The sequence below is a fragment of the Poecilia formosa genome, unplaced genomic scaffold (genome assembly GCF_000485575.1).
Source record: "Poecilia formosa unplaced genomic scaffold, Poecilia_formosa-5.1.2 Scaffold473, whole genome shotgun sequence".
Lineage (NCBI taxonomy): Eukaryota > Metazoa > Chordata > Actinopteri > Cyprinodontiformes > Poeciliidae > Poecilia > Poecilia formosa.
Window position 1 is genome coordinate 212,904 of NW_006800412.1, and position 26,065 is coordinate 238,968.

At 54.1% G+C, this 26,065-nt stretch overlaps 3 protein-coding genes across 13 annotated transcripts; 1 reads left to right on the forward strand and 2 right to left on the reverse strand.

Moving 5' to 3' along the window:
* LOC103156313 (protein FAM160B2-like) lies at positions 1-6,185 on the reverse strand. Of its 4 annotated transcripts, none has more exons than XM_007578306.2 (18): positions 6,093-6,185; positions 5,181-5,259; positions 5,003-5,088; positions 4,639-4,716; positions 4,448-4,552; positions 4,214-4,333; positions 3,966-4,097; positions 2,460-2,523; positions 2,267-2,405; positions 2,112-2,193; positions 1,903-1,979; positions 1,672-1,828; positions 1,435-1,601; positions 1,252-1,362; positions 1,090-1,180; positions 710-859; positions 491-631; positions 1-415 (listed from the first exon to the last, which is right to left on the reverse strand). In XM_007578306.2, the coding sequence occupies exons 1-18, from the start codon at positions 6,141-6,143 to the stop codon at positions 311-313; spliced, it is 1,935 nt and encodes a 644-aa protein (XP_007578368.2). In that variant the 5' UTR covers positions 6,144-6,185; the 3' UTR covers positions 1-310. The 4 variants fall into 4 exon arrangements, with proteins under 4 accessions (XP_007578368.2, XP_016519711.1, XP_016519710.1 ...); XM_016664225.1 differs by lacking the exon at positions 6,093-6,185 and adding an exon at positions 5,913-6,014 and having other exon boundaries at positions 1,903-1,964; XM_016664224.1 differs by lacking the exon at positions 6,093-6,185 and adding an exon at positions 5,913-6,014.
* Positions 6,186-6,471: 286 nt separating this feature from the next.
* On the forward strand, positions 6,472-12,374 carry LOC103156293 (gelsolin). 6 transcript variants are annotated; one of them, XM_007578283.2, is made up of 19 exons: positions 6,472-6,681; positions 7,641-7,841; positions 8,115-8,269; positions 8,349-8,510; positions 8,577-8,636; positions 8,711-8,800; positions 9,159-9,248; positions 9,345-9,477; positions 9,559-9,647; positions 9,800-9,928; positions 10,004-10,090; positions 10,357-10,490; positions 10,566-10,656; positions 10,789-10,959; positions 11,358-11,532; positions 11,600-11,721; positions 11,831-11,908; positions 11,984-12,044; positions 12,140-12,374. In XM_007578283.2, exons 1-19 carry the CDS (start codon positions 6,477-6,479, stop codon positions 12,301-12,303), a joined length of 2,397 nt encoding a protein of 798 aa, XP_007578345.1. In that variant the 5' UTR covers positions 6,472-6,476; the 3' UTR covers positions 12,304-12,374. The 6 variants fall into 6 exon arrangements, with proteins under 6 accessions (XP_007578345.1, XP_016519702.1, XP_016519703.1 ...); XM_016664216.1 differs by having other exon boundaries at positions 8,349-8,636; positions 10,789-10,983; XM_016664217.1 differs by having other exon boundaries at positions 8,349-8,636.
* Positions 12,375-12,430: 56 nt separating this feature from the next.
* On the reverse strand, positions 12,431-25,195 carry LOC103156294 (disabled homolog 2-interacting protein-like). 3 transcript variants are annotated; one of them, XM_016664203.1, is made up of 22 exons: positions 25,078-25,195; positions 23,752-23,870; positions 23,372-23,474; positions 22,806-22,882; positions 22,515-22,624; positions 20,113-20,257; positions 19,845-20,017; positions 19,507-19,778; positions 18,053-18,261; positions 17,830-17,974; positions 17,613-17,757; positions 17,308-17,544; positions 16,909-17,098; positions 16,535-16,770; positions 16,331-16,422; positions 15,779-16,255; positions 15,437-15,705; positions 14,695-14,808; positions 14,506-14,628; positions 14,309-14,388; positions 14,152-14,239; positions 12,431-13,376 (listed from the first exon to the last, which is right to left on the reverse strand). In XM_016664203.1, exons 1-22 carry the CDS (start codon positions 25,178-25,180, stop codon positions 13,206-13,208), a joined length of 3,678 nt encoding a protein of 1,225 aa, XP_016519689.1. In that variant the 5' UTR covers positions 25,181-25,195; the 3' UTR covers positions 12,431-13,205. The 3 variants fall into 3 exon arrangements, with proteins under 3 accessions (XP_016519689.1, XP_007578347.1, XP_016519690.1); XM_007578285.2 differs by lacking the exons at positions 22,515-22,624; positions 22,806-22,882; positions 23,372-23,474; positions 23,752-23,870; positions 25,078-25,195 and adding an exon at positions 21,566-21,764; XM_016664204.1 differs by lacking the exons at positions 12,431-13,376; positions 14,152-14,239; positions 14,309-14,388; positions 14,506-14,628; positions 14,695-14,808 and adding an exon at positions 14,815-15,387 and having other exon boundaries at positions 15,418-15,705.
* Positions 25,196-26,065: the final 870 nt, after the last annotated feature.

The window sequence follows — 26,065 nt, forward strand, 5'->3', positions numbered from 1 at the left end:
TACACCACCGCTACGTCACCTGCTACACCACCGCTACGTCACCTGCTACACCACCGCTACGTCACCTGCTACACCACCGCTCCGCACCCTCCTAACTCCCCTCATACACCCCCGCTACGTCACCTGCTACACCACCCCCTACTCCCCCGCTACGTCACCTGCTACACCACCGCTACACCACCTGCTACACCACCGCTACGTCACCCGCTACACCATCGCTACGTCACCGCTACGTCACCCGCTACGTCACCCGCTACCACCACCAGGTAACCGTCCAGGTCGGGTCCGGCGGCTTGTTCTGCAGAGACAGTTACCTGGCGTCCAGGTGGAGACCCAGCAGGTGTCTCCTGGTGTCCAGTAGGCGCTGCGGCAGGTCGGCTACGTGCTGGATGCGCTCCATCAGCTCTCCTACCACCTGAGACAGACATAGGGTGAGTCAGAGCAGCAGGTCGGGGCGGTTCTGGTTGCGCTGGCTCTACGGTCAACTCACCCTGACTAGGACGGCAAACAGCGAGCGGCTGCCGGCGGACAGGTGGATGAATGGGTCCAGCAGGTACTCGTCCAGCAGCGGGTGACTGAAGGCGCACAGACGGGACAGGATGCCCGTCAGCTGCAGGTTCACCTCGTACGGCTGCCAACACACAACACCTGCACAGGTGAGTCGGGGTCATGTGAGGATCGGCACAGGAGAGACTTCAGGTGAGCCTACCTGCTGCAACATGCGTCCCAGACGTTCAAACAGAACTCTCAGCAGGTGGCCTTCAAAGAAGTGTGCCTCCTCACCTGAGGAGCAGGTGGGAGGAGGAGGAGGAGTCTGTGGCCACACCCACTGGAGAGAGAGAGCCTGGCACTGGCTCACCTGGCAGGGGGAGGAGCCACAGGTGAGCTGAGCCTGACATGTAACCAGGTTTTTGTTTTATGATCAAACTCTGGGTCGTCCAATCAGGGCGACACACCTGAAGGGGTGGAGCCTCCACCTGGTTCTGACTGCAGAACAGAACCAGAACTCCTGTGTTCAGTCAGAAGGTTCTGTTTCGTGTTTGTTACCTGATCCGGGTCAGCACCTGGAGCAGCAGGCAAGTCTCTTACCAAGGAGCGCGCGTCAAGGACGTACGACTCGTAGCCTCCGTCCTGCAGCAGGTGGGCGGACCGCACCTGGACCGGAACCAGGCCCAGGAAACTGGGCACAAAGATGGAGTTCAGTCCGGTCCGGGTCAGTCCGGTCCGGTCAGTCTGATCCTGGTCTGTTACCTGTTGATGATGTCAGCAGCGGAGCCCGGGGCAGCAGGTTGATGAAGACGAGGAGGAGGAAGGTGGTCGTCAGGGAAACCGTCTGAGAAGAACGGGTCGTCCTCCGGGTCTCTGAAGGACAGGAGACAGTCGTCAGAGGGAGGACGGCCCTTCGCCCACGGCGCGTACCGCAGCTGGACATACTGGCCGTCGTTGCTGCCGTCGCTGTCGGGCTGCTGGTCCTCGGCGCCCCCCGCAGGTGACGTCAGGTAATGGCGGCTCTCCAGGAAGCAGAGCACCAGCGTGTCCAGGACGTCCCTGTGAGGCTTCTGCAGCAGTTCGTCCACCAGAGACAGAGACGCCATGCTGATCTGAGGACAGAGACTCGGTGGGCCAGCCTGGCCAGGTGAGGGGCTTTGTGGGCGTGTCCTGCAGCCTCACCTGGTCAGAGGCGTGGTCGCAGTGCCGCAGCAGCAGCTGCAGCACGGACGGCGTCCTCAGCAGGAACTCCAGCAGCTGGTCCAGCAGAGACGGAGACCGGACCAGTCTGACGACGCAGCAGAGGACGGATGTGGACACCAGGACGCTCCGCTGGCACCTGGACAACAGGCACCTGGACATTAGGCTCCGCCCCCTCAGGTGAAAACAAGCAGAAAGAGGAGAAGAGCGTACGCGTTCAGCAGCTGAGGACGAAGCGTCTCCATGAGCCACCGCTGGAGGACGCACTGGGACACCTGCAGGGAGAGCGCCTGGACGTCCAATCAGAGACGTGAGTGGTACTATTGTAGTCTAGTAGTACTGTATTAGGTCTAACATAGTGATACTACACTATAGTAGTACTATAGTACCTGACTATCTTGTAGCACACGACATTAGCGTACCTGAGGAGCGTCGGCCGTCAGCTCATCCAGGAAGTCCAACCAGGTGAGGAACCTGGTCATGTGATCGGCTTGAGACTCTGATCTGAGGACACACAGGGGTCAGAATGGAGACCATGTTTCCACGGCAACCAGAGAGCCAACCAGGTGGTGTCTACCTCCACGAGGGGCGGGGCCAGCTCCTGAGCTCGGAAGCCTGCAGCTCCTCCAGAGGCAGCAGGGAGTAGAGCTCCTGCAGCCGCCCAGCCAGCAGCTGCCCCAGCTGGGCTGCAGCAGCCCACAGCTCCCCTGGAGGACCTGGAGGACAGGGAGGACAGGGAGGACCTGCAGGACAGGGAGGACATGGAGGACCAACATCCAGGAGGGACGCCAGCTGCAGCAGGCCCTCACACGCCTTGAGACGCACCGCAGGCCTCTGGAGGACACAGAGGACAGACGGAGGACATTAGCACATCGTCTGCATGACCCTGATTGGTAACCATGGTGATTAGAGACAGCAGAATTTATAAAGACCAATTAACCTGACAGTCATGTTTCTGACTTACCCTAACCCTGAGAGAACAAAAAGACAGAGCAAAGTTTTTTCTGCTCTGTCCTTCGAAGGAGGAGGACGAACCTTCTCCGTCTCCCTGTCCTCCTGTCCTCCCCATCTTCCCTGCTCAGCGTCTGTGTCCCGTGTTTTTAGAGTCTTTCTTTTGAATAACTTCCAAAGTTGCAAATTATGGATCTGGTCAGCTGGTCTCTCAACCCAACTGAGAAACCGGGTAAGGGGAACCTTCGTGTCCCGACGGGACATTCTTTGCTGGATACACGATGGATTCTGGATGGAAGTGGAAGACCGTGTGTCTGACGATGCCGTCAGTCGAGGATGTTGAAGACGTGTAGATGACTGGAGTCATGATAACAGGGTTTCTGCTTATTGGAGCTGGCGGATACCTGGCTTATCGGATATTTCAGAAGATGCCGGTGGCAGTTTTGGCCACTTCGAGGCTGCCGGGTCCGGTTGATGGGATCTGCAGAGCGATCAACACTCAGACTGAGATGATACGGGAGCTGAGCGCAGACTGGGTGTGATCCTGGAACAGGACCGAGGCCGGCCAGCGGATCTCGGACTCAGAATGGATACGGTGTGACCGTTGTTCGCTTGGATCAGGCAGGAGACCCTAAATTTGGCTGCTTGGATTTGCCATTGAGAAGCTCCAGCGAGACTTTCAAGGCAGGCGGTAAACTGATGTCAGCCTGACCTAAACAACTTTCTGCTATCTGAATCTGGACCCGGGCTGGGCTTGGCTGGCCAGCGATCCTCCCCTGGTTGTTGTGTCTAAAGAAGACTCTGTTCTGCTGCCCCCCTGCCTGGAACATCTGTGGCCCTGAACTGATAAGCTGGTGGTGAACTCTGACATCATCCTCACAGACAATCACATGCTTCAGCCAGGGCTCATGGTCTGACACACACATGACTCTCAGGAGACCCATTTGCACGTCACACATCCTCGTCGTACCCGGCTCGTTTTGTCTATATGTGCCGAGGTTTTGTTCTTCATCTCAAGCTGCCCTGCAGAGAGCAGAGTGTGCGATGGGCCGTTTTTCCCTCTCCTTACCTGATGATTTTATTATTTTTCCTATTTCCTCCTGCAAGGCGGCTCCTGTCAGGCTGCGAGGCCTCAGCCAACTACCCCCTCGTGTTGTTGTGTAATGGATGGTTGTTCTGGAACTGCAATTTCGTTGTTTTTGCGACAATGACAATAAATTCTTCTAATCTGATCTTCTGAAACAAAAAGAGAACCCTCCATGCACAGGGAGAACATGCAGTGGACCTGAGCGGTTCCACCTGGTCCAACAGAACCGCTAACCCACCTGGCTGCTGCTGAGCTGCAGCAGAACCCACAGCAGCCCACGCTCTGATTGGACAGCACTGGAGGCAGAGGCTTCTGATTGGCAGCTGGCTGCATCTGTGCTCTGATTGGACGCTAGCAGTCGATCTGGGGGCTGGAAACAGCAGGATGTGATGTTATTACATCACATCCTGCTGTTGCTGAATGTGATGTAATTAACAGTGATGTAATCACTTCCATTAACAGGAAGTGATGTAATCAACTGCTCACTTGCAGGATGTATCTGAGCATGTGTGGATCCTGTGACACTCTGGAGCAAACAGCCAATAAAAACTGAGCTTCCTCCTTCTCAGTGCAGGAACCAGGAAGAGCACAGAGGCCAATCAGCTTCTGTGGGCAGAGCACAAACAGGAAGTCAAGTGACACAACTCCCCCAGGTAGCTGGTCCTGCCCACCTATCCTGCCCCAGGAATGAGGCTGTTCACAGGTAGATCACCTGCTCACCTGTACAGGTGTGCGGACGGGGACGAGCTGCAGCAGAGGCTTCTGCATCTGAGACAGCAGCCTGGAGAAGAAGAGCAGCACCTGCTGGCTCATCCCTGGAGGGTACTGAGGAAGAGGAGGAGGAAGACCATGAGACCCGGCCACAGGTCTTATGGTTCTGGTTTTGACCCAGCAGCAGCAGGTGAGCCTACCTGAGCCTTCCCCAAGGTGCAGAGCGTCTCCAGCAGCCGGTTCTGCAGCAGGAACTCCAGGCAGCGACCCGGTTCCTCCTGGACAAGCAGACAGGCAATGACACCGGACCGGGCTGGGACCGGGGCTTAACCGGGACGGGACCAGGGCAGGACCAGGCCTAAACCGGGCCTGAACCGGGACGGGACCAGGGCAGGACCGGGCCTGAACCGGGACGGGACAAGGCCTGAACCGGGACGGGACCGGGCCTGAACCGGGACTGAACCGGGACGAGTCCGGGCCGGGACTGAAGGAAATATAGGCGATGCCAATGAGGTCGGACAGCTTCGTTGCCATGGTTACAGGTGTGTGGGCGGAGCTAGTCACCTGTTGCTTCTCCTCATACACCAGGATGTCGGTCATCTGCCTGAGACGCCACGGGATGTCGGTCTGAGAGGCGGGGCGGCTGTCATCTGCACACACACAGAGTCAGGAGGCTGCAGGTGAGGCTGCAGGTGAGGCTGCAGGTGAGGCTGCAGGTGAGGCTGCAGGTGAGGCTGCTCACCTGTGGTCTGGATGTAGTAGTTGGTGATGGACCTCCAGTGGTCGATGAAGGAGTCCAGCAGGTCGGCGGTCGGCTCCCTCTGGAAAACATCGGCTCTAGATTCATGAAGTTATAAGAAATATGAACTGATTTAATAAAAATTACTGTTAACTTAAATTATCTCCCTTTCTGTTCTGACTGGTCATAATTCTAATTAAAGATATCTTAAAATGTATTTAATACAAGACTGGACTGGGGCAATTTAAATTACAGATAGCTTCAAAGTAAATAATAACTCAGCAAAACTTTGTAGAACTGAAATTCTGATGTTGATTCATTTCAAAGTTTCTCCAGATGAATTACAGACATTGGAACATTTTTTTAATCTAGACGCTTTTTAGCCAGAGATATCTTATTATACTCAGGGCAGTCAGAGTATAATAACCCCCTAACCCTATCCTAAAATCAGTTGTCTCGTCAACTGATTTTTAGATATCCAGGATGTATTTACAGTCAGTCAGACGAAGCCGATTTTATGTTAAATCGGCCTGCTATATATCAGGTGTTGTGGTTCTGCCGACCCAAAACTACCGAACCTCACCCCATAGATATAAACCCGGGGTGACATCAGTTCATTAGTCTCTTTAGAAATCAACGGATAAACTAATTTCAGATGTACTTATAAACTTTAAACAGCTTCAGCCACTGCGCATGCTCAGTTCCAGGTAAACAGTTAGCATTAGCAGCAGTTACCTTCCGGCTACATTCCTGAAGAAAACTGCAGCTGGGAACTTCTGCGGAGACCCAGGAGGACAGACAGAGATGGGGACAGGTTGTCTCCATGTCCTCCTGTCCCTGTCCTCCGTCTCTGTTCGAGAATTTAACTTTTTACTGACCACCGGAAGCACATAATGCCAATTTCCGCTGACTCACCGTCTCCAGCGCGTTCAGCAACATGCCGCTCAGCTTGCTGAACATCTCCATCCTCCCAGAAACAGGTCAGGTCCGGTCCGGTCGGGTTTACTGCCTCACCAAGACCCGAACCCTGACCCGCAGCCACGGCCACCTCACAACTTCCGGTCTGAGCTTTCAAATTACAACTTCAGGTGTTCACTTCCGGATGTGACGTTTAAGGGACCTGGTCCGGTTGGAAAATAAATAATCCGAAACTGGAGTTTGAGATTCAGTGAGACGGGTCTGAACCGAGTCGAAACCGTTGATGCAGGGTCACTGCTGGTTCTGTTCTCCCTGACCCGGTTCTGTTATCAGAACCCCGAGTTCTGATAACAGAACTCCATCCATAGGTCCGGACCATGGATGGGGTCCGGACCGGTTCTACATGAAGTGAATCTGCTGCTCCGTTCAGAGTGCAGCGCCCCCTGCAGGCGGGAGCGGCCGCTGCAGGCCGGGGGTGTCTGCTGCTGCTGGGGGAGGGGCGCACAGGTAACGTTACCTGCAGCCACACCTGCGTGTCAAAGTTGCTCCAGTCCGGCTGAGGAAGACTTCCTGACAGACGCCGAAGGTGAGTTTCTACCTGTTTGGGTTTAAACCAGGGCTGTTCTCCAGGTGTTCTCCAGGTGTCTCCTGTTTCACTCAACTCCAGTATCAGCAGCTCTCTGAAGGGAAAGAGAGGCACTTAAATCCTTAAATCCCAGAGTGGAGGACAACGACACACCTAGTAGCAGCAGGACCACAGGACGAGACACCTGGAGAACACCTGGAGAACACCTGGGTGCGGAGAACCAGGAAGACCAGCTCCTCTTCATCAGTCTGTTTTCCTCGTTAATCTTTCAGAGGTTCCTCCTCCAGTAGAGGAAAAGTTATTGGGTCAGAACCGAGCAGAACCTGCAGTTGAACTGGAATGTTGTGTGTGGGTGTGGTGCGTTTACCTGCACAGGTGTGTCTTCTCTCTGTGGTTTTGCTGCTGAGCCCAGGGACTTCCTGGTTCTTCTGTGTGAGCTGAAGGAACCGGGCCAAACCGGGCCGGGCCTCTGCCTGAACTCGGATGGGTCTGGAGCTCATCCAGAACCAGCAGGTCCAGTTGAAATTGGACCCACAGCAGAGAACAGAGAACTTCCTGTTGTTACCTGTCTGCTCTGAGCCAATCAGGTTTGACCTCCTTCCTCTTTCTAAACGGATCCAGACTGCAGGTTCCGCTGGGCCCGGTTCTGAGACACATTGATTCTGGTGATGAATCTTGACCAATCTGTGATCTACTCACATGAGAGTTCTGGTTCTGGTCCAAATCGGCCGGAACACAACCACCCCTGGCAGCAGTTGCCATGGTTATGGTCACATGATCTCAGGTGTTTTTGTTGCAGCACTTAAGGAGCAAAGTTAGCATGCGGGTGCGCTCCATCTTAAAGCCGGGGAGGTGGTGGGTGGGGTTAGTTCAGCTTCCTCTGAGGGTCAGGCCAGAAGGTCAAGGGGTCAGTGTTCCCCGGGCCTAACAGGTGATGTTTTCTGCCCCGCCTGCTGCAGGTGACATCATGGTGTTCCATCCTGAGTTTGAGCGAGCAGGTAAAGAGGCGGGGCTTCAGGTGTGGCGAGTGGAGAACATGGACCTGGCTCCTGTCCCTGAGAGTCTCTATGGACGGTTCTACACCGGAGACGCCTACCTGGTTCTGAGCAGCACCAGCAACCGCCGAGGAGACCTGCAGTACGACCTGCACTACTGGCAAGGTGAGACCAGGTGGGTGGGGCTACAGCGTCCAGAACCGAGGCCCCGGGCAAAACCGAGGCCCTGGCGTCGAGGCTCGGAGGTTACCTTCACTGTCTGTTACCATGGCGACAGACCGAGCTCTGGTCAGACTGCTACTATTCCTCAGGAGACTCTGGAATCGGTCTTGGCACCAAGCTTTGCTATAGTTCTTCAGGGGGTTCTGGTTCTGCAGACCCGGTCAGGTCGCTCCAGGTGACTCTCCTTCTGCTCTCTGATTGGCCGTTGGGCTGCAGGTTCCGAGTGCTCTCAGGATGAAAGCGGCGCCGCTGCCATTCTTGCTGTTCAGATGGACGACTTCCTGCAGGGGGCACCGGTCCAGTACCGAGAGGTCCAAGGCCATGAGTCCGGGACCTTCAGTGGATACTTCAAAACGGGCCTGACCTACATGGTAACCACACCACACCCACTTCCTGTCTGACGGCCCCTCACTGCCACCCTGATGACATTGCTTCCTGTTGGTCGAACAGAATGGAGGCGTGGCCTCAGGGTTCAATCATGTGGTGACCAATGAGGTGGAAGTTCAGCGGTTGCTCCAGGTCAAAGGTCGCCGTGTTGTCAGGGCAACAGAGGTTCCTGTTAGCTGGGACAGTTTCAACCAGGGAGACAGCTTCATCCTGGACCTGGGACAGGTGAGGACACCTGGGGGACAGGTGAGGACACCTGGGGGACGATTAAACCTTCTTTTGATCCAACAGGAAATCATCCAGTGGTCCGGTTGCCATAGTAACAGATTTGAGAAACTGAAGGCCACTTTGGTGAGTGGTGACATCACACAATGACATTATTCTGATGTCATAACATACCTGCTGACAAACTGACTAATTGACAGGTCTCTAAGAGTATCCGTGACAACGAGAGGTGTGGGCGGGCCAACCTCCAGGTTGTCGATGAGGGGGCGGAGCCAGACAGGATGATAGAGGTGATCACATGACCAGAACTTTCTGCACTTCTAATTCGAGAGCATCAGGGGTCAAAGGTCACCAAAACACTGGTGAATCATGACAGTTTTAAAGAACCAAAAGGTCGGTTCTGATGTAGCTGGTGGGCCCTGAGGCGTCCACCAGGCGTCCACCATGTGGACCTCAGACCAGCGTCTTAAAACCTGACTAACGTAACAGCATGGTGTCGTCTGCGTACGCCGTATTCGGTGCTGGAATACGGTGGGAATTTTACTGCCATAATTGGAGGCTCTTGGATCAATTCCCCACCTGCCACTAGTTTTGCTGCCACAATGGAGCCGGACTTTCACCTGCTGCTCCTGTCGCCTCCCTGTCCAGGTTCTGGGAGACAAACCGGACCTCCCTGAGTCCCACAGCGAAGACACCCAGACCGACGCGTCCAACAGGAAGGTGGCGAAGCTCTACAAGGTAACTACATTCGGCAGTTCCCTGCCAGCTCACTAAGCTCGTGATGTCACTTCCATTTTGCCACTGGTTTGTCTACCTGCATTCGGCGTCCCTCAGGTGTCCAATGCCGGCGGGGACATGGAGGTCACCCTGGTGTCGGAGCAGAACCCGTTCCCCCAACACGTCCTGGAGTCCAGCGAGTGCTTCATCCTCGACAACGGAACCAACGGACGCATCTTTGTCTGGAAAGGTCAGAGGTCATGATCATACTGGGCGGGACTCACCTGAGGCCACCAGCTGTCCTGCTGACGGGTGACGTGTCTGTGTGCAGGTAAGGACGCCAACGACGCCGAGCGGCAGGCCGTCCTGCAGAACTCTGAGAAATTCATCCAGCAGATGGAGTACCCACCTTACACCCAGGTGAGCACCTGGACCGGACCTAAACCTGGACCTGGACCAGACCTGTACCCGGACCTGAACCTGGACCTGGACCTGGATCTGGACCCACACTTGGACTCGGACCTGGACCCGGACTTGGACCCGGACCTGGAGCTGACCTCTGTCCCCCTCAGGTCCAGGTCCTTCCTCAGTCCGGGGAGACTCCTCTCTTCAAGCAGTTCTTTAGGAACTGGAGGGACGCTGAAGACACCGTCGGCATGGGAACGGCCTACGTCTCCAACAAGGTGGCAAAGATTGAGAAAGTAAGCTAATGGGGTTCTGGATCTGATCCAAAAGGCCCTAAACGAGTCTGAAACCCGACTCTTCTGATTGGACAGGTGCCGTTTGACGTGTCCAAGCTGCACCAATCGGACTCCATGTCGGCGCAGTACGGGATGGTGGACCGAGGAGACGGAGACAAAAAGGTGAGGACTGCCTCTGCTTCCTATGGTTGTTCTGGTTCTGGTCCACTGGATCGTTGGACAGGAGAAATACAACTGGACCGAGGTCTGCCAGCCAACCCATCAGGATCCCTTTCACTCAGAACCACCTCGAGTTAAAAAGAACTGGACTCGGGTCAGAACCGACCTCCTCGTAACGTGATCGAATGTACAGAGAACTTCCTGTGTCAGCTTGGAGACTTCCTGTTTCGGACACGGGAGCAGCTGACCATCTGTCTGTCTCTCTGCAGATCTGGAGGGTCGAAGGGTCCGGTAAGGTTCTGGTGGACCCGGCTACCTTTGGTCAGTTCTACGGCGGCGACAGCTACCTGATCCTGTACCAGTACCAACATGGCGGCAGGCAGGGCCACATCGTCTACATCTGGTGAGACGACGCTCCCTCTGCTGGCGAGCCTAGGTACTGCAGGACATCACCTGTTCTCCACTGCTTCCTCCGCAGGCAGGGGGCGGAGTCGAGTCAGGACGAAACCGCGGCATCGGCCATTCTGGCCGTCGAGCTGGACAATGAACTGGGAGGCGGAGCAGTTCAGGTACACCAACTGGGAATGCTGGTTCCCAGTTGGTGATCAGAACCACAGCAGTGTGGTTCTGATCACCAGCTGGTGACCGGAACCAACTGGGAACCAGCATTCCCAGCACCTCACTGTCACCTGTCCGCCCAGGTGAGGGTGGTCCAAGGCAAAGAGCCTGCCCACATGATGAGCCTGTTTGGAGGTCAGCCGATGGTGGTGTACCAGGGCGGCACCTCCAGGGAGGGCGGCCAGTCCGCCGCCGCCGACACCCGCCTGTTCCAGGTGCGGTCCAACCCAGCTGGAGACACCCGGGCTGTGGAGGTGAGACCAGCAGAACCCGGACGGGTCAGATCCATAACCCCTTAGCTTCTTGCAGCTCCATTCAGCAGAAAATCATCCAGAACCAGAACCTCAAAAGTCTCCAGCACAAGATGGGGTCCAGGTGAGTCGGGTCTCCTGACCAATCAGGTGTTGGGGTTCAGCCACTGGGTCCAGTTCTCTGATCTTACCCGTCCAGTCCACTCCAGAACCTTCTGATCCAGTCCAGGTGTGTTGTCCTCCTCAGACATGAAGGACCTGGACCTTCAGCGATCCAGTTCAGTTTACGGTTCTGTCAGAATCTCTGTCAGGGTTTCATTGGATCCATTCAAAGCTGCTCAGAACCCAGCCTGCCATATGAACCGGACCGGTCAGAACCGAACCACTCTGCTGTGCTGCAGGTGGGCCCGTCCTCGTCCCGCCTGAACTCCAACGATGCGTTCCTGCTGGCGGCGGCCGGGGGGGCGTGGCTGTGGAAGGGGCGGGGCAGCAGCGCGGCAGAGGCGAAGGGGGCCGAACACCTGGCCCAGGTGCTGCAGGTGAACCCTGCCCTGCTGGAGGAGGGGGAGGAGCCAGGTAAGCGGCAGGTATGTAAAGTGTCGGGCGGCCCTGAGCCGGCGCTGACGGCTGGCTGTGGTTCCAGACGGGTTCTGGGGAGTTCTGGGTGGGAAGGACGACTACTGCCACGCCCCTCGGCTCAGCAACAAGATGGACGCCCATCCGCCACGCCTCTTCGCCTGCTCCAACAAGACCGGCACCTTCCAGGTACGCTTGGCGCTCACCAGGTGTGTTCGGCCGACCTGGCTGGTGGTTGCCAAGGTTACGAGGGGGTTAGCCGCGGTGGGTTCTGGTTGACCCAGTTCCTTGTGTCCAGATGGAAGAGGTTCCGGGAGAACTGACCCAGGATGACCTGGCTCCTGATGACGTCATGATCCTGGACACTTGGGACCAGGTGAGTCTTCCTCGCCGCCGTCACCATGGAAACCAGGTTCTGGCTCCACCGGCGGCTCACCGTGTCCCCCGGCAGGTATTCGTTTGGATCGGGAACGAGGCCCACGAGGAAGAGAAGACGGAAGCCGCCGCAACAGGTGAGACGGTTTCGGTACCGGTTCTGGTCCAGGAGCCGGTTCAGTGAGAACCTTTTGTGGCAGGTCCGGTGCCTAACAGGTCTCTCTGTGTCCAGCTGAGCGCTACATCAGAACCGACCCGGCCGGCAGAGACCCGCGGACCCCCATCGTGACCCTGAAGCAAGGATTTGAACCACCAACCTTCACCGGTTGGTTCCTGGGCTGGAACCACGACTACTGGAGTGAGGACCCACTGGAGCGCTTCCTGCAGGCCCTGTGACATCACTTCCTGCTTAGTCACTTCTTGTTTACACTGCAGCAGAGTGAATAAAGCCCAGAGTGACCCAGTTATCCCTGTGTGTGTGTGTGTGTGTGTGTGTGTGTGTGTAGATGAGCACAGCGACAGGCTGGTTTCTGGTTTTATTGTAGCTCCTTATAAATACTGTAGATAAATAACAAACAGAGGCTCATGGATACAGAACAGACAGAAGCCACAGTGGGGGGGGGGTGCACAAATCATCATCATCATCATCACAAGTTAAAGTTTTTACTGTTTACAATAAAATCTGTGGTTTACATTAAAATTCTCTGAAACAACACAAACTAGCGTCTAATTCTGGACCGGCTCACCGGGTCGACGGGAATTAAATACTCAAAGCTACGGAAGCCCAAAGAGGCCAAAGCAATCACTGCAGGGTTTGGAGCTAGGCTAGGCTAACACTTTCCACCCGCTGCTGCTCTTTGTGCTAAGCTAGGCTAAGCTAACGAAGCGGCTCTGACTGCAGGTTAAAGGTCAGCTGTGCCTTTAAGTACATCTGTAGAATCAGGAGGACTGGCAGGTCCGGGCCAACCAGAACCAGGGGGTCCAGTTTGACCAGTATAGCTGGGTATAGGTGAGGTTCTGGTTTTGTTGGGAAGATCTAAACGTAAACAGGAAATGAAGTCAGACTTCATCAAAGAGGAACATGCAAAACAAAAAGAAGTGAGGGTAACCTAGCAACAAGGGTGGGATCAGGTCAGAGGTCATTTCAGTGGTGCAGAAGCTGACATTCGATGAGCTTGTCTGTTCCACCCGATTGGTTAATTTCAATGAGTCTGTTTTTAAGCCCCGCCTCTTGCTGTATGTGGGGGGGGGTAAGCCCCGCCCTTCCCTGCAGTGTCAGCCAATCACAGCTCAGTTTCTCAGCAGTTGCCAGAGTTACGGAACTCGCCGTTCTCTGTGATCTGCAGAGATGACGTGTTGCTAGGAGACAGGCCGTTCCTCTGTGATGTCACGCCGTAGCGTTCCTTTAGCTGGGTCAGCGCCGCCATCAGGCGGGTGTTGGCAGCGTCCAGGCTGGCAATCCGCTTCTCCTGGGAGACAGAGACAGGTGGGACAGGTGAGACGTGTATGACAGGTGAATGGCAGCTGAGCTGTTTCCTGGTCAGCCGACAAGTAAAAGGTCTGAAGCTAACAGCGTCTCATTGGGCGGCAGCCGCCCAGGTGAAGTGACCAGGTAGGCCTCAGTCCTCCATTTGAGTCCCGGCCGTTGACCTTTGCCACATGGCCTGGTGGTGACCTTTGACCTTTGCTAGAGTAAAGAAAACAAACTCTTCAGTCATGCAGCTAAAACTCCAGCCCAGGCTGTGGTGAACGCTGCCCCTAGTGGCCATGCTGGGAACTGGGCTGGAAGAATTACAGGAACAAACAGGAAGTGACGTCAGGAGCTCCTTAATTGGACAGAATGCAGAAAACAAATGTTCCAGGCCCCGTTCATCCCCGTACGCCAGAGGGCAAAGGTCGAAGAGGAGACACTGACTGCTGCAGGGTGACATCACAGCTCTAGAGGATGACATCACAGATCCAGTAACACTAGAGTGTTCCGGTCTGAAATCTCTGGCTGCATTTAAACCATGAAACCTGGGTTCCAACATCCAGAGAGGCTGCAGGAAGACTGACTGAGTTAGTCTTCAGGTCAGGTCCTCAGAACCGGCTCTGGGTCCTCAGAACCGGCTCTGGGTCCTTGATCGTCTGACAGACTTAGCGTTATCAGTGAGGTTCGGTCGGGGGAGCCAGGTGAGGCCTCACCTGTAAGGGTTAAAGGTTAATAAAACGATGAGAACCAGGTGAAAGGTCAGGTGTGTTTACCTGAGCCTCAATGACCTTCTGCTTCTGGTCCACCACAGCCTGCATGTCAGAGTGATCCTTCTTCAGCTCCTCTTCTACTGCCATCAACCTGAACAGGTGAGACGGGTGAGACGGGTGAGCAGCCAGGTGAGACGGGTGAGCAGCCAGGTGAGCATACCTGCTAATGATGCTGTTCATCTGGAGGTCTTTGTCGTCCTGCAGCCTCCTCAGTCGGCTCTCTGTGTCCTCCAGCCGGGCCTGGAACACAATCCCATTGGTCCAGTTGAGCCATGTGACCCAGCTAGACCACATGACCAGCTGTGACCCGCTTCCATGGCTCACCTGGACCTGGATCTGACCAGGTGAGCCCCTTACCTGGTACTCCTGCAGCATCCGCTGGTTCTGCTGGTCCTGGACCACCAGGCGGGCCTCGCACTCCTCCTGGCGCAGCGCCGCCACCCGCAGCTTCTCCTGCAGTAGTGCGATCTCCTGCTGGTACTGAACACAAACCGGGTCAGAACCGCCAGAACCCACTCATACGAGCAACAGCGGAACCGGCTCTACCTTCTCCACCATAGCGTCGTCATGACGATCATCCTCCGCCTCGCCGTAGGACGATGCAGAGTTCATGTTGAGCAACCAGGCGGCGGTCCGGTCCAACGCGCAGGGAGACGGAGCCTGGACACATGGACAGACCCGGTTCTGGTTCTGAACGGTCAGGCTGGTTGCCATGGTATCACACCCTGCTCACATTTTACCATAGCAACCTCACTGAATGATGTAGTTACCATGGCAACGTGCCTGCCAGTGGAAACTTATGAACAACCTGGATGTTTCCCAGCATGAAGTTCTGATGACCGGGTCGACCCAACGAGGAGAGCTGGATCAGGGGTCAGAGGTCAACAGTTCATTTACGCCTCAAAGGACATGAGACAGGAGAGAGGACATTTTGGATATGAAACCAGATTTCGTCTTTCTAACACCTGCCCAGTTTGAGGCCCAAACGGATCAGAACCGCCGTCTGATCACATGATCCCTCCTGGAGGTTCTGCTCAGTCGGACCTCTGGGAGGAGCCAGGACCGAAACAAGCTCCTTTCAGGAAGTATAGAAAAGACGAAACCAAAGACCCAGAAGGTTCTGATTGACCCAAACCGGCCTGGCAGCACCTTCATGTTTCTGGAGCCACTGGCATCCCATTCTGAACGCTGGCAGAACTCCATCCTGTTCTACACGACCCGGTTCTGTTATACCGGGTCATGCTGGACTCAGGATCTCTTTCCACCCGAGTGTCTCCAGGTGCGTTACCTTGGCAGCGGGCCGCTGCTTCTCCGGGCTGTCTCCTTTGGACGATGACGACATCTGTCTGAGACGTGATTGGCCACTGTTGGGCCAATCGGGACTCGATGACATCATACTGCCGGAGGCGGGGCGTGGAGGGTAGGCGGAGCCTCCCCCGCTGAGCATGCTGGGAGGCGTGCGACCTCGCGGCGGTCCTGGTGGAGCCGAGGACGGCGGCGGCGGCTGATCGATGCGTCTCTGAGGACCTGAGTTCTGCCGAGGGGGGGCCGAGCTACCTGTGGGCGGGGCAAAGGTCACAAGACGACTCCTGAACTTTGCGGTGGCCTGTGTGACGGTGTGGACTCGTACCTGAGAGTGTGTCGGTGAGAGACAGCGCGCGGCGGGAGTATTCCTCGCCGCTGCTGCTGCTCGACATGGCCGACATCCTCTCTCCCCTCTCCCCCCCCACGCCCACCGACATCTGGGTGAGGAAGGCCGGCTTGGTCGCCATGACGCCACGCTCCTCGCAGTTTCCCTGGGAGCCCACCGAGCCATCAGAGGGCGTGGCGTCTGTCTGCTGCTGCTGCGGTTGCCTGGGCGATGGGGTGGTCATGTGATAGACAGGGTTCTGGAAAGAAAGGGGGAGGAGCCCCGTCCGGCGTTGCCACTGGGCGTCGTCTGGGGCGTCGCTGGGGGAGGAGTCCTGCAGGTCCACCAGAGACAGGCTGCGGCTCTCATTGGTCAGCTCCGGCCCCTCCCTCCGGCCGCCATTGGCCAGGTCGTAGCACGCCTCGTTCTCGTTGGGCTCAGAGTAAGACGAGCTCGGAGCCGGAGAGCCTCGCATACCTGCAGGAAGTGACATCATGAGGAGGGTCGGACAATGCTGGTCTGGAACAAAGAGGAGGAAAGGTCAAAGGTCACCTGATGCAGGCTGCAGGCTAGATCCTTTGGTGACGAAAAACAAATCTTTGTTCTCAGGAGTCGGAGATGGAAGTCTGGTGAAGTCCACGCAGCTGGACATGGAGACAGGAAGTGGACGTTACTGAAGTTGGACCTCAGGTTAAACTCAGAGTTAACCTCTGGCTAAGGTCTCATGTTGCTCTTGCATGCAGAGAACAGACTAACCCTCCATCTAATCCCACGCCGCCCTGCAGGCCAACAGAAGGATTGCAGGCTGCCAGAGGAGGAGACAGGGGCGGGGACAGAGGCGGTGGGGACATAGGGGGCGGGGACACCACCCGCTGAGGGTCTGGAGATGACACAGACACGCCCCCAGCTCCGACCACGCCTCCAGGGTGGACCAGAGCCGCCGACACGTCTCTGAGGATCCGAGGGAGCGGGCCGAGCTTGGACAGACTCGACTGCAGACGGAGGGGGGGAACCAGAGACAGCACAAGTTCAGCACCCGGCTACCTGCTGCAATACCTGCTGCGCTACCAGGGCTACCCCTAGCTAGCTGCCTGGTGAGCCATCTCTCTTACCTGGCAGGCAGGTGTTACCTGGTCCAGCTCGGTCAGCAGAGTGTGTAAGCTGCTCAGCTCTCTGCCGAGGTCGATGTAGCCGTCAAAGCCGGCAGTGTGGTTCAGCCCGTCGGGGTTGGAGATCTCCTGCAGGAAGCGCTGCATGCTGCTCCACTGGCGCTCCACAAAGTCGTTCATGAACAGCATGTACTCCTCCTTGGTGCCGAACCTGCAGCGACAGGTGAGACCGGCACATCAACAGGTGGAAACACCGCAACATTAAACAGCAGGAGCCGCCCTGGAGAGGCGCGGCCTGGACTCCTGTAGACCAACTAACTCCATATGACTTCTCACTGGCTTCCCAGAGAGAAACATGCCGACTCCTCCCAGATCTGAACCCAGGCATGCAGTCCCTTCAAAATAAGAGCCCAGACGTACTTGCTGAAGTTGGCCAGGTTCTGGATGACCTTGGCGATCAGGGTCAGGGTTCTGGCGGTGCGCTCGTCGGGGTACTCCTGCGTGAGGTCAAACAGCGAGGGCGACATCACGGCGGGGCACAGGAAGCGGAGGAACAGCGAGGCGCTGATGAGGCGCTCACTGATATCTGGTCGCCCCCGGTTACTGCACTCCTGACGCCATGAGGCAAACACCTCCTTCAGCTCCCGAGGGAAGACCCTGAGTGGGCGGAGCAACACTGAAACTCACTGAACACTAAACAGCGCAATCACCTGTGTGGTGCTCACCTGTAAGAGTCCAGGATCTTGCAGAAGGCGAGTTCGCAGCACATCCTCAGGTTGGCCTGATGCTCTGCAAGGTCAGAGGCCGCGCAGCGTGACGGGTCCACCTCGCAGTTCTCGTCAGACTCATACAGAGCTTTGATGAACTCACCTGGACGCACAAACAGAGCCGGCGTTTAGACGAGCTCACCTGAGGAAGCTTGGCGGCTCTGGGAGCGCGTACCCAGGGCGTCCTGCAGGTACTTCTGGCCAATCAGCTTCAGGTATTCCTCAATGCTTTTAGTGGCCAACGTGTTCTCTCTGAAGATCAGCTGATCGTTGTCACGGCAACGGTCGACCTCCGACATCATCAGGTCTGTCAGGAAGTCCTGAAGGCAAGAAGGGAAGGTGGAGGTGGGTGTCGTCTGGTGAATAGGGGTGGGGCTATGCGGAGTGGGCGGGGCTACCTTGGCCTTGCCCGTGCTGTGCAGGATGTGGACCAGAGCAGCAGCCAGCTCCTCCTTGGCCCTCAGGCTGATGGAGGCCTCCAGGGTGGAGCAGAGCAGCAGGTAGTTGGCGCTGATGTACTCCGCAAACTCCTTGTACTGCTCCATCGGCAGGATGACAATGCTCTGATACCGGGCCTTGACCCGGACCGTCGGAACCGACGACTTGGCTGAGGTCGGGGAAGAAGGAGGTTACTGAACATCTGGAACCAGCTGATCTGACCGTCATCCAGATGTTCTAGCTGGAGATCAGGACAACGTCCTGGTTTAATCAGTCACATGAGGATCTATCAAAGCAGGAAGCTTAAATGACTGATTCTCACTAAAACTAAAAAAACTGAGCGAGTCCTCCCATCGGCCGAGCCCAGAACACAGACTGTATGGGTTAGATCACAGCAGCCCAGTTCAGTCCGCTTTAACACGACTCGGGTCGGCTCTAACCCGACTCCGGTCCGCTTTAACACGACTCCGGTCCGCTCTAACCCGACTCCGGTCGGCTCTAACCCGACTCCGGTCCGCTCTAACCCGACTCGGGTCGGCTCTAACCCGACTCCGGTCCGCTCTAACACGACTCCGGTCCGCTCTAACCCGACTCCGGTCCGCTTTAACCCAACTCCAGTCCGCCTTATCTGGACTCCAATCCGACTCCACTCCGTCTGCCTAGTCAAAGTCCAGTTTGGTTTGTGAGGATTGAATGCTAATCGACCTCTGACCTCTGGTCATCCAAACCTCCTCCTAGGTTCGGTTGAAGTGAACTCTGGTTCGGTTTGAATGCATATGTGAACGCTAAGCTCTTCGGAGACCAAACCATTAAGTGAACTACAGCGCAGGGCATTCTGCGCTGTACAACCAAACAATACAACCAAAGCTAAGATGTTAGCCTAGTGCTAGCAGCAGAAATGGCTTCTGGTCTTTAGCCTAAAGAGAAATCCTCCAACCGCTAAAATCTGACGCCTCCATCTTGTTTCCATCTGGTGAAGAAGGAAGTTGCTCTCAGTGTCTTCAGAGGTTTTTGTGTCGTTTCCTTCAGTGGTTCTTGGTGCAGAATCACCGAATGGCTTAGCACCAAGATACATTCATTGAGTTAGGTCAACCTTGCTCTTATGTAGAACAAACTTTCAGAAAACTGCAACGCTGCCGAAAAACTCACTTCCTGTAAATCAAAGAGTCCTCCTGCTTCGATTAATATTAAATGGAACATTGATTATTATGGTCTGGATTACAACCTCTCCTCCCTTTGCTTTATCTGCCACTGTTATGTTGTTTCTTTCATGTGAATGTTCTGGACTAACTAACTTGTCCAGGTGTTTCCTTCAGGCAGGTGAATCAAAAGCCTTTAGTCCTTTTTCTCCAGATGAAGCTGATTCCAGATGTTGACCAGAACCACAGTCCAGAACTGGCGGCGGTCTACGTACCTCGGAGCGTACTGGGCGTGCTCACAGAGTACCACTTCTCCACCAGCTGCCGGCCGGTCACCATGGCGGCGGGGATGTTGACCAGGCCCACATAGCTGCTCTTGTCCTTCTTCCTCTTGCGGTCCGTGTCTTTGTAGAGGTGCAGGGTGATGGACGAGACGGGCGGCAGGCTGCTGAAGTCGAAGCGCTCCCCCCAGAAGATGTTGTCCGTCTTCAGCTTGCAGGAGGTCCGAGCGTACAGGTTGTCGTCCAGACAGAGTTCGCAGAAGTACCTGCAGGACGACACCGTGCTGTAGAGCCGGGTGGACTGAGAGCATCCTGCTGGACCAGAACCTTACCGTTTCTTGGCGGGGAGGTCTTTGGCCTCGATCACCCACACCGTCAGGACATTCTCCACCCGCCGGCTGTTGTCCTTGTTGGGGTGGACGGCCCGCCGCAGGTTCTCCATCCACTTGTCTCGCTCTGCCGCTGAGCGGCACGAGAAGCACTTGGTGCCGGTAGAGGTCGTTACCTAGGAGACAGAGGCAGGGTCACCAGAGTGGGCCAGCAGGACTGGCAGTAGTAGTAAATATGCAGCAGTACCACAGTGCTAGGGGCGGGCATCACCTCAAAGCAATAGTCCTGTCCCAGCAGGGACGAGTGGACGGGTTTGATGATCACTGATTGGTCCATTCTGAGCTCCAGCGATGACACGCAGCCGGTGCTTAGCAATGACTCCTGGCTACCACAACGCAGCCGCTGCATCACACACCTGAAAATCACACAGCAGGTTAGAGGGCAGCTCTGTGCTGTGGCGCCCCCTGCTGGCAGCGTGGACCCTGTAGTGGTGTGGTGCAGTTTGAGTGGCAGACTGCTGTGCATCCTGCGACGGCTACATCATGGTCACAAGAGGCTACATCTATTCTGAAGCTACTGATCTAATTAAGAGGCCGGCGCTGGTAACTGAGAAATCAGCACTAGCAGGTACTAGCTGGCATTGTTAGACTAACGACTAGCATGCCAAGGCTGGACACACGTGACTCGTACATTCTTCTCTAAAGAAACTTTATGAAGGAAAATTGTTGACAAACAACATCTGCAAGCTACATGCATCAGATGTGTTGACGTGTTCTTGAGACAGATTTTACTGTAATCCAAGCCGAAATATCCTGGATTACAGGGAGCTGAAGTTGGTCTCTGATTGAGGTTTCTGATTCAGCAGCTAGCTAAAGGGCAATTTCAATTCTTTTAAATGAATATAAATGTTATAGTAAACACACCAAAATATTCACCATAGAGTATGTTCAGCTCTAGGTTCAGGCGGGGTCACTTGGCGACCCGTCCAAGTGACCCCACCTCTCACCCGAAACGTTCGCTGGAGAGGCACCAGCACCCCTCCGGACCCCCTAGGGACAAGGTGTTAGAGATGGAAGTACGTTCAAACTACAGACTTAGTAAGAAAGGGAATCTAAAACTGAAATGGTTCTGTTGGTTCTCAGTCAGTCCAGAGTTTCTGCAGTGTTTTCAGTAAAACCTGAGACGGATCGGTTCTTGTGGACAGAACCACCAAACATCTCACTGTGTATCAGTTGGGGGTTCTGTTGCTCTGGTTCTGTTCAACTGGGCTGAAGAAAGAGAGCAGAACCTTCCTCTGCTGAGGTTCTGGGTGATGCTGACATCACACACACCTTGTTGTCGCAGGTTACAGGTGTGTGTTGCCTAGCAACCACTCAGCCCTGTACCCAGCATCACATAAACACCAGAAAAGACGGGTTGACTCCATAGTGGACCCAATGGTTGTGGTTGTAAACTCAGAGCTGATCCGGATCTGTCATGAACCTGAACCAGAACCAGAACCAGAACCAGGTGTCGTCCTGCCAGCTGGCTGCAGCAGTCACAGAGCCTGCCTGGGTGTGTTTGTGTGTGTGATGTTTAGCTAAGCCTGCTAACAGTGGATTAGCTGCATGCTAACAGAGCAGCCTGAACAACACACACCCAGAGCAGAGGCACCGTCCCTGAAGACGCAGCGTCTCCCAGCAGCTTCATCTGTCAGAGGACAAAGACGGCGGATGAGACTCACCGAGCATCCTGAGGAAGAAGAGGAGGACGAAGAGGAGGGGTGTTATGCAGACATGATCTCCTTCAGCAGCAAACAGAAGCAGGAGGAAGAGGAGGAGGAGGAAGATGGAGGAAGATGGAGGAGCTGCTGATCCGTCTGTCCGTCCGTCTGCTGATGAAGCTTCACAGCATCACCGCTCCCTCTCTCTCTCTCCCTATGTCTCCCTGTCTCTGACTCGCCCCCTCCCCCAGCAGCAGTCGCCCCTCCCCTGCAGTGAAGCTGCCCTACATCCCCCCTCCCCCCCCGCTAGACGAGGAGCAGAGGAGGAAGAAGGAGCATCAGAACCAACAGAACCATCAGAACCATCAGAACAAACAGAACCAACAGAACCAACAGAACCATCAGAACAAACAGAACCAACAGAACCATCAGAACAAACAGAACCATCAGACCCATCAGAACCAACAGAACCATCAGACCCATCAGAACAAACAGAACCATCAGAACCAACAGAACAAACAGAACCATCAGACCCATCAGAACAAACAGAACCATCAGACCCATCAGAACAAACAGAACCAACAGACCCATCAGAACAAACAGAACCATCAGAACAAACAGAACCATCAGAACCATCGGTCCAAGCAGAACCCTCTGGCCCCATCCTGCCAGAACAGCATGGATTCCTGGGGATGTGACAGACTGGGTCTGTCCATGCTGCTGGTTCAGGATGTAGATAATATGAACATGACTGGATTTGATCCGGGTCAGAGTTCACTGACTGAATTACCCCCCACACTGCACAGCTATAACCACCCTTCCCCTGTATGGCAACCTGGGCTGATGTGACACTCCAGGTTGCTGTTACGGTCACTAGTAGCTCACTCAGTGGGGTGGAGCAGTAGAAAGTACCCCTGGTCAGTGTATTCGAGGTTTCCACCTCAGTCAGTTCCAGTAGCCGAGACGTTACCTGGCGTCAGTGGTACTCATCGGGTCGCTCCTGGTGCTGCAGTGACGTGACAGTTTGTGTTGGGATCGAGGGCGGCGCAGAGACTGTTTCAGTCTGCGTGACAGAAACCCCTGAAGAAGAACAGCAAGAGGAAGGAGAAGAGTGTCTGTTCAGAGATGTTCTGGATCAATAACCGGACCTGATCATGATCATATTATGGTTCTGATCAGGGTCACCTGCAGGGGGAGACAGTCTGCTCACCTGGAGCCAACAGCTCACCTCCTGTTACCATGGAAACCGCAGCCTGCTCACCGTGACTCTGGCGGTGTGCGTTTCCATTGTGGAGCCACTGGACATGCTCAGTCTGCCCTCTCTTCTGTCCACAGCATCTGCAACAGAGAGCATCATGGGAGTGTTTGTAGTCTTCAGCTGTAACACAGCTGTTGTCATGGCAACTGGCATCTCCCTGACGACAGCAGAGCACAGGACGAGCTTCCTTTAAATCATTAAACTATTGATCTGATGTCTCCGTGACTTCGTAGAGAGAACCAGAACCAGAACCAGAACTTGGACGAATGTCAGAATGTGCTTGGGATTCACTGCCACCTGGTGGCAGAGAGCAGATGCTGCAGGACGGCCATTAAGATCTCTCACTCTGGCTCCTAGCAGCCAGTTCCTGACACAAAGTCAGAACACGGATCAGAACCGCTGCTGAAGTTGCACTGTAAAAAATTAACATTAAAGGTAATTTAGCTTGTCATAGAAACTAAAGGAGTTAAATGATTAAAGTCATATTTTCACCCTAAATGCCTCAGTAGTCCGTTAGTCAGTCTTAGAAAAGCGGTTCTGACCGCTTTCTTCTGATTGGTCTTGCTTACCTTTGTGGGCGGGGCCAGGAGCCACTGAGGCCACGTGCAGAGTGTATCTTAGCAACCAGATGGTGCAGGTCTCCGCCCTCTCTGCCAGCAGCAGCGGATGCACCTGAACAACAGAAATAGTCATGTGACCAGACTGACGCCCCGCCCTCAGCCGTGGAACCGGCCACTAAAATCCATCCCGGCATGTTTGAACAGACCAATCAGACGTCACGCTGGTCCGGTTCTGTCTGGTTCTGGTTTCAGTTGGACTTTAACATCGGAGCAAAGCTGACCTTCAGAACCACCTGATCCTGAAACACCTGTGTAGGTGTGTGTGTGTGTGTGTGTAATTGTGTGTGTGTGTGTGTGTGTGTAATTGTGTGTAGATGTGTGTGTGTGACCTCCAGGTCGTCCAGCATCAGCAGCTGAGAGTCCGACAGGATGCAGAACATCCTGGTCCAAACATCAGGCTCCGCCTTCTGCCCACAGGACAGCCAATGAATGGAGGCGCTCTTCAGCTCTGAAACAATATGACATCATCATCCTTGGACAATGTTAACATCCACACACACACACACACACACACTCTCTCTCTCTCTCTCTCTCTCTCTCTCTAATGAGGAAAACGTCCCAACATTCCACCAGAATGTTTCCAGCTGTGCGTTGAGGAACTGAGCATGAAGTCTCTTCGTCTCTGTGGCAACATATGGAGTTAGATTTGTTTCACAATTATTCAATTAAATAAAAATTTCAAACAAAAAAATCATAAAAACTTTTTAATCATAAAAATAATTTTTTACAAAACAAAAAAAAATGTTTAAAGACTTTTTTATTGAAATCACGAATTTTTGTTTGAAACTTTTATTTTTTGGTTGAATCTAAATTTTTTTTAAGCTCCTGTTTTTTGGTTGAACTCGTTTTCCTGCTTATACAACTTTATTTGCTTTGGCGAAGCTTACATGAACATCCGGGGCGGGGCTTAAGGACGAGCGATGTAAGACGTGTTCCGATTGGTTAGCGCTGACTAAAGCGGATGACTCCCTGAGATCTCAGAACTCCGTCCCGAACTGCAGGGCTTCGGTGACGGGACACAGAATGTGATGGTAAGTAATCTTCACAAAACTACACCGTTTAGCAGCTTCTAAAGTGTCCACCCTGTTTCAAAGAAGAAATCTTACACAACTTATGACGACAGTCACATATTTTGTCTGCCGCGATCCCCGGTAGCATATTGTGCTAGCTAATGTTAGCACTAGGTAAAGCTCATAAACTAGGCTTGTGTAATATTCGCCTGTCTTTATGTTGAATTCGTTAACCAGCGCACCTCTGTCGAGTGGCATTAAGCGTGGAAAATACCAAATATATCTGGAGGAAATATGTGTTAAAAACTGTTGCGCAATCCTGTGTGTGTGTGTGTTAGGGTTGTGGGGTTAGGGTTACGCTATCCTATCCCTAAAAAATAAAAGTTTCAAACAAATATTAGTGATTTTAATTTAAAAAAAAAACTAAAAAAACTAAACATTTTTTTGTTTTGTAAAAAAATATTATGATTAAAAAGTTAAGATTTTTTTGTTAGAATTTTTCCTTTTGATTGAATACAACTTTTTTGTTTGACATGCTTTTTTTGATTGAATAATTGGGAAAGAAATCTAACTCCATAGAAACACTACAGCAACACTGAAGGGCCAAACCAACCCGCCTCAAAGCTCTGGAAGGTTCTGACTCACCAATCACCTTCATCCAGCCCAGGTGCTGACACCTGGACAGGTGCTGGACCAGCTGCTCCATCTGTCCGCTCAGGTGGACCAGCTGCAGGACACACATGGACATAAAGACAAAGAAGCAGGCAGACCTAGACAGGATGTCCAGAGGGCAGAGTCTGGCCCGCAGACAGGAGGACGTTCTGAAACGTCCCTGTCCTGCTGTCCATCCGTCCACTTCTGCATTTCAGATATCAACACCAGGGACTGGTGACCAAACTGTTTACCCCAAGGCAGGAAAATGGAATGCTAATCAATCAGTAACCAGCTGGAAACCAGTCAATAACGAGCTGCTATCCAACCAGTAACCACCTAACCAGTCAGTAACCAGCTGCTAACCAACTAGTAACAAGTCAGTAACCAGCTGCTAACCAGTCAGTAACCACCTAACCAGTGAGTAACCACCTAACCAGTCAGTAACCCGCTGCTAACCAACCAGTAACCAGCTCCTAACCAGTCAGTAACGAGCTGCTAACGAACCAGTAACCACTTAACCAGTCAGTAACGAGCTGCTAACCAACCAGTAACCACCTAACCAGTCAGTAACGAGCTGCTAACCAACCAGTAACGACCTAACCAGTCAGTAACGAGCTGCTAACCAACCAGTAACCACCTAACCAGTCTGTAACGAGCTGCTAACCAACCAGTAACCACATAACCAGTCAGTAACGAGCTGCTAACCAACCAGTAACCACCTAACCAGTCAGTAACGAGCTATTAACCAGTCAGTAACCACCTAACCAGTCAGTAAACAGCTGCTAACCAGGAAGTAACCACCTAGCCAGTCAGTAACCAGCTGCTAACCAACTAGTAACAAGTCAGTAACCAGCTGCTAACCAGGAAGTAACCCCCTAACCAGTCAGTAACGAGCTGCTAACCAACCAGTAACCACATAACCAGTCAGTAACGAGCTGCTAACCAACCAGTAACCACCTAACCAGTCAGTAACGAGCTA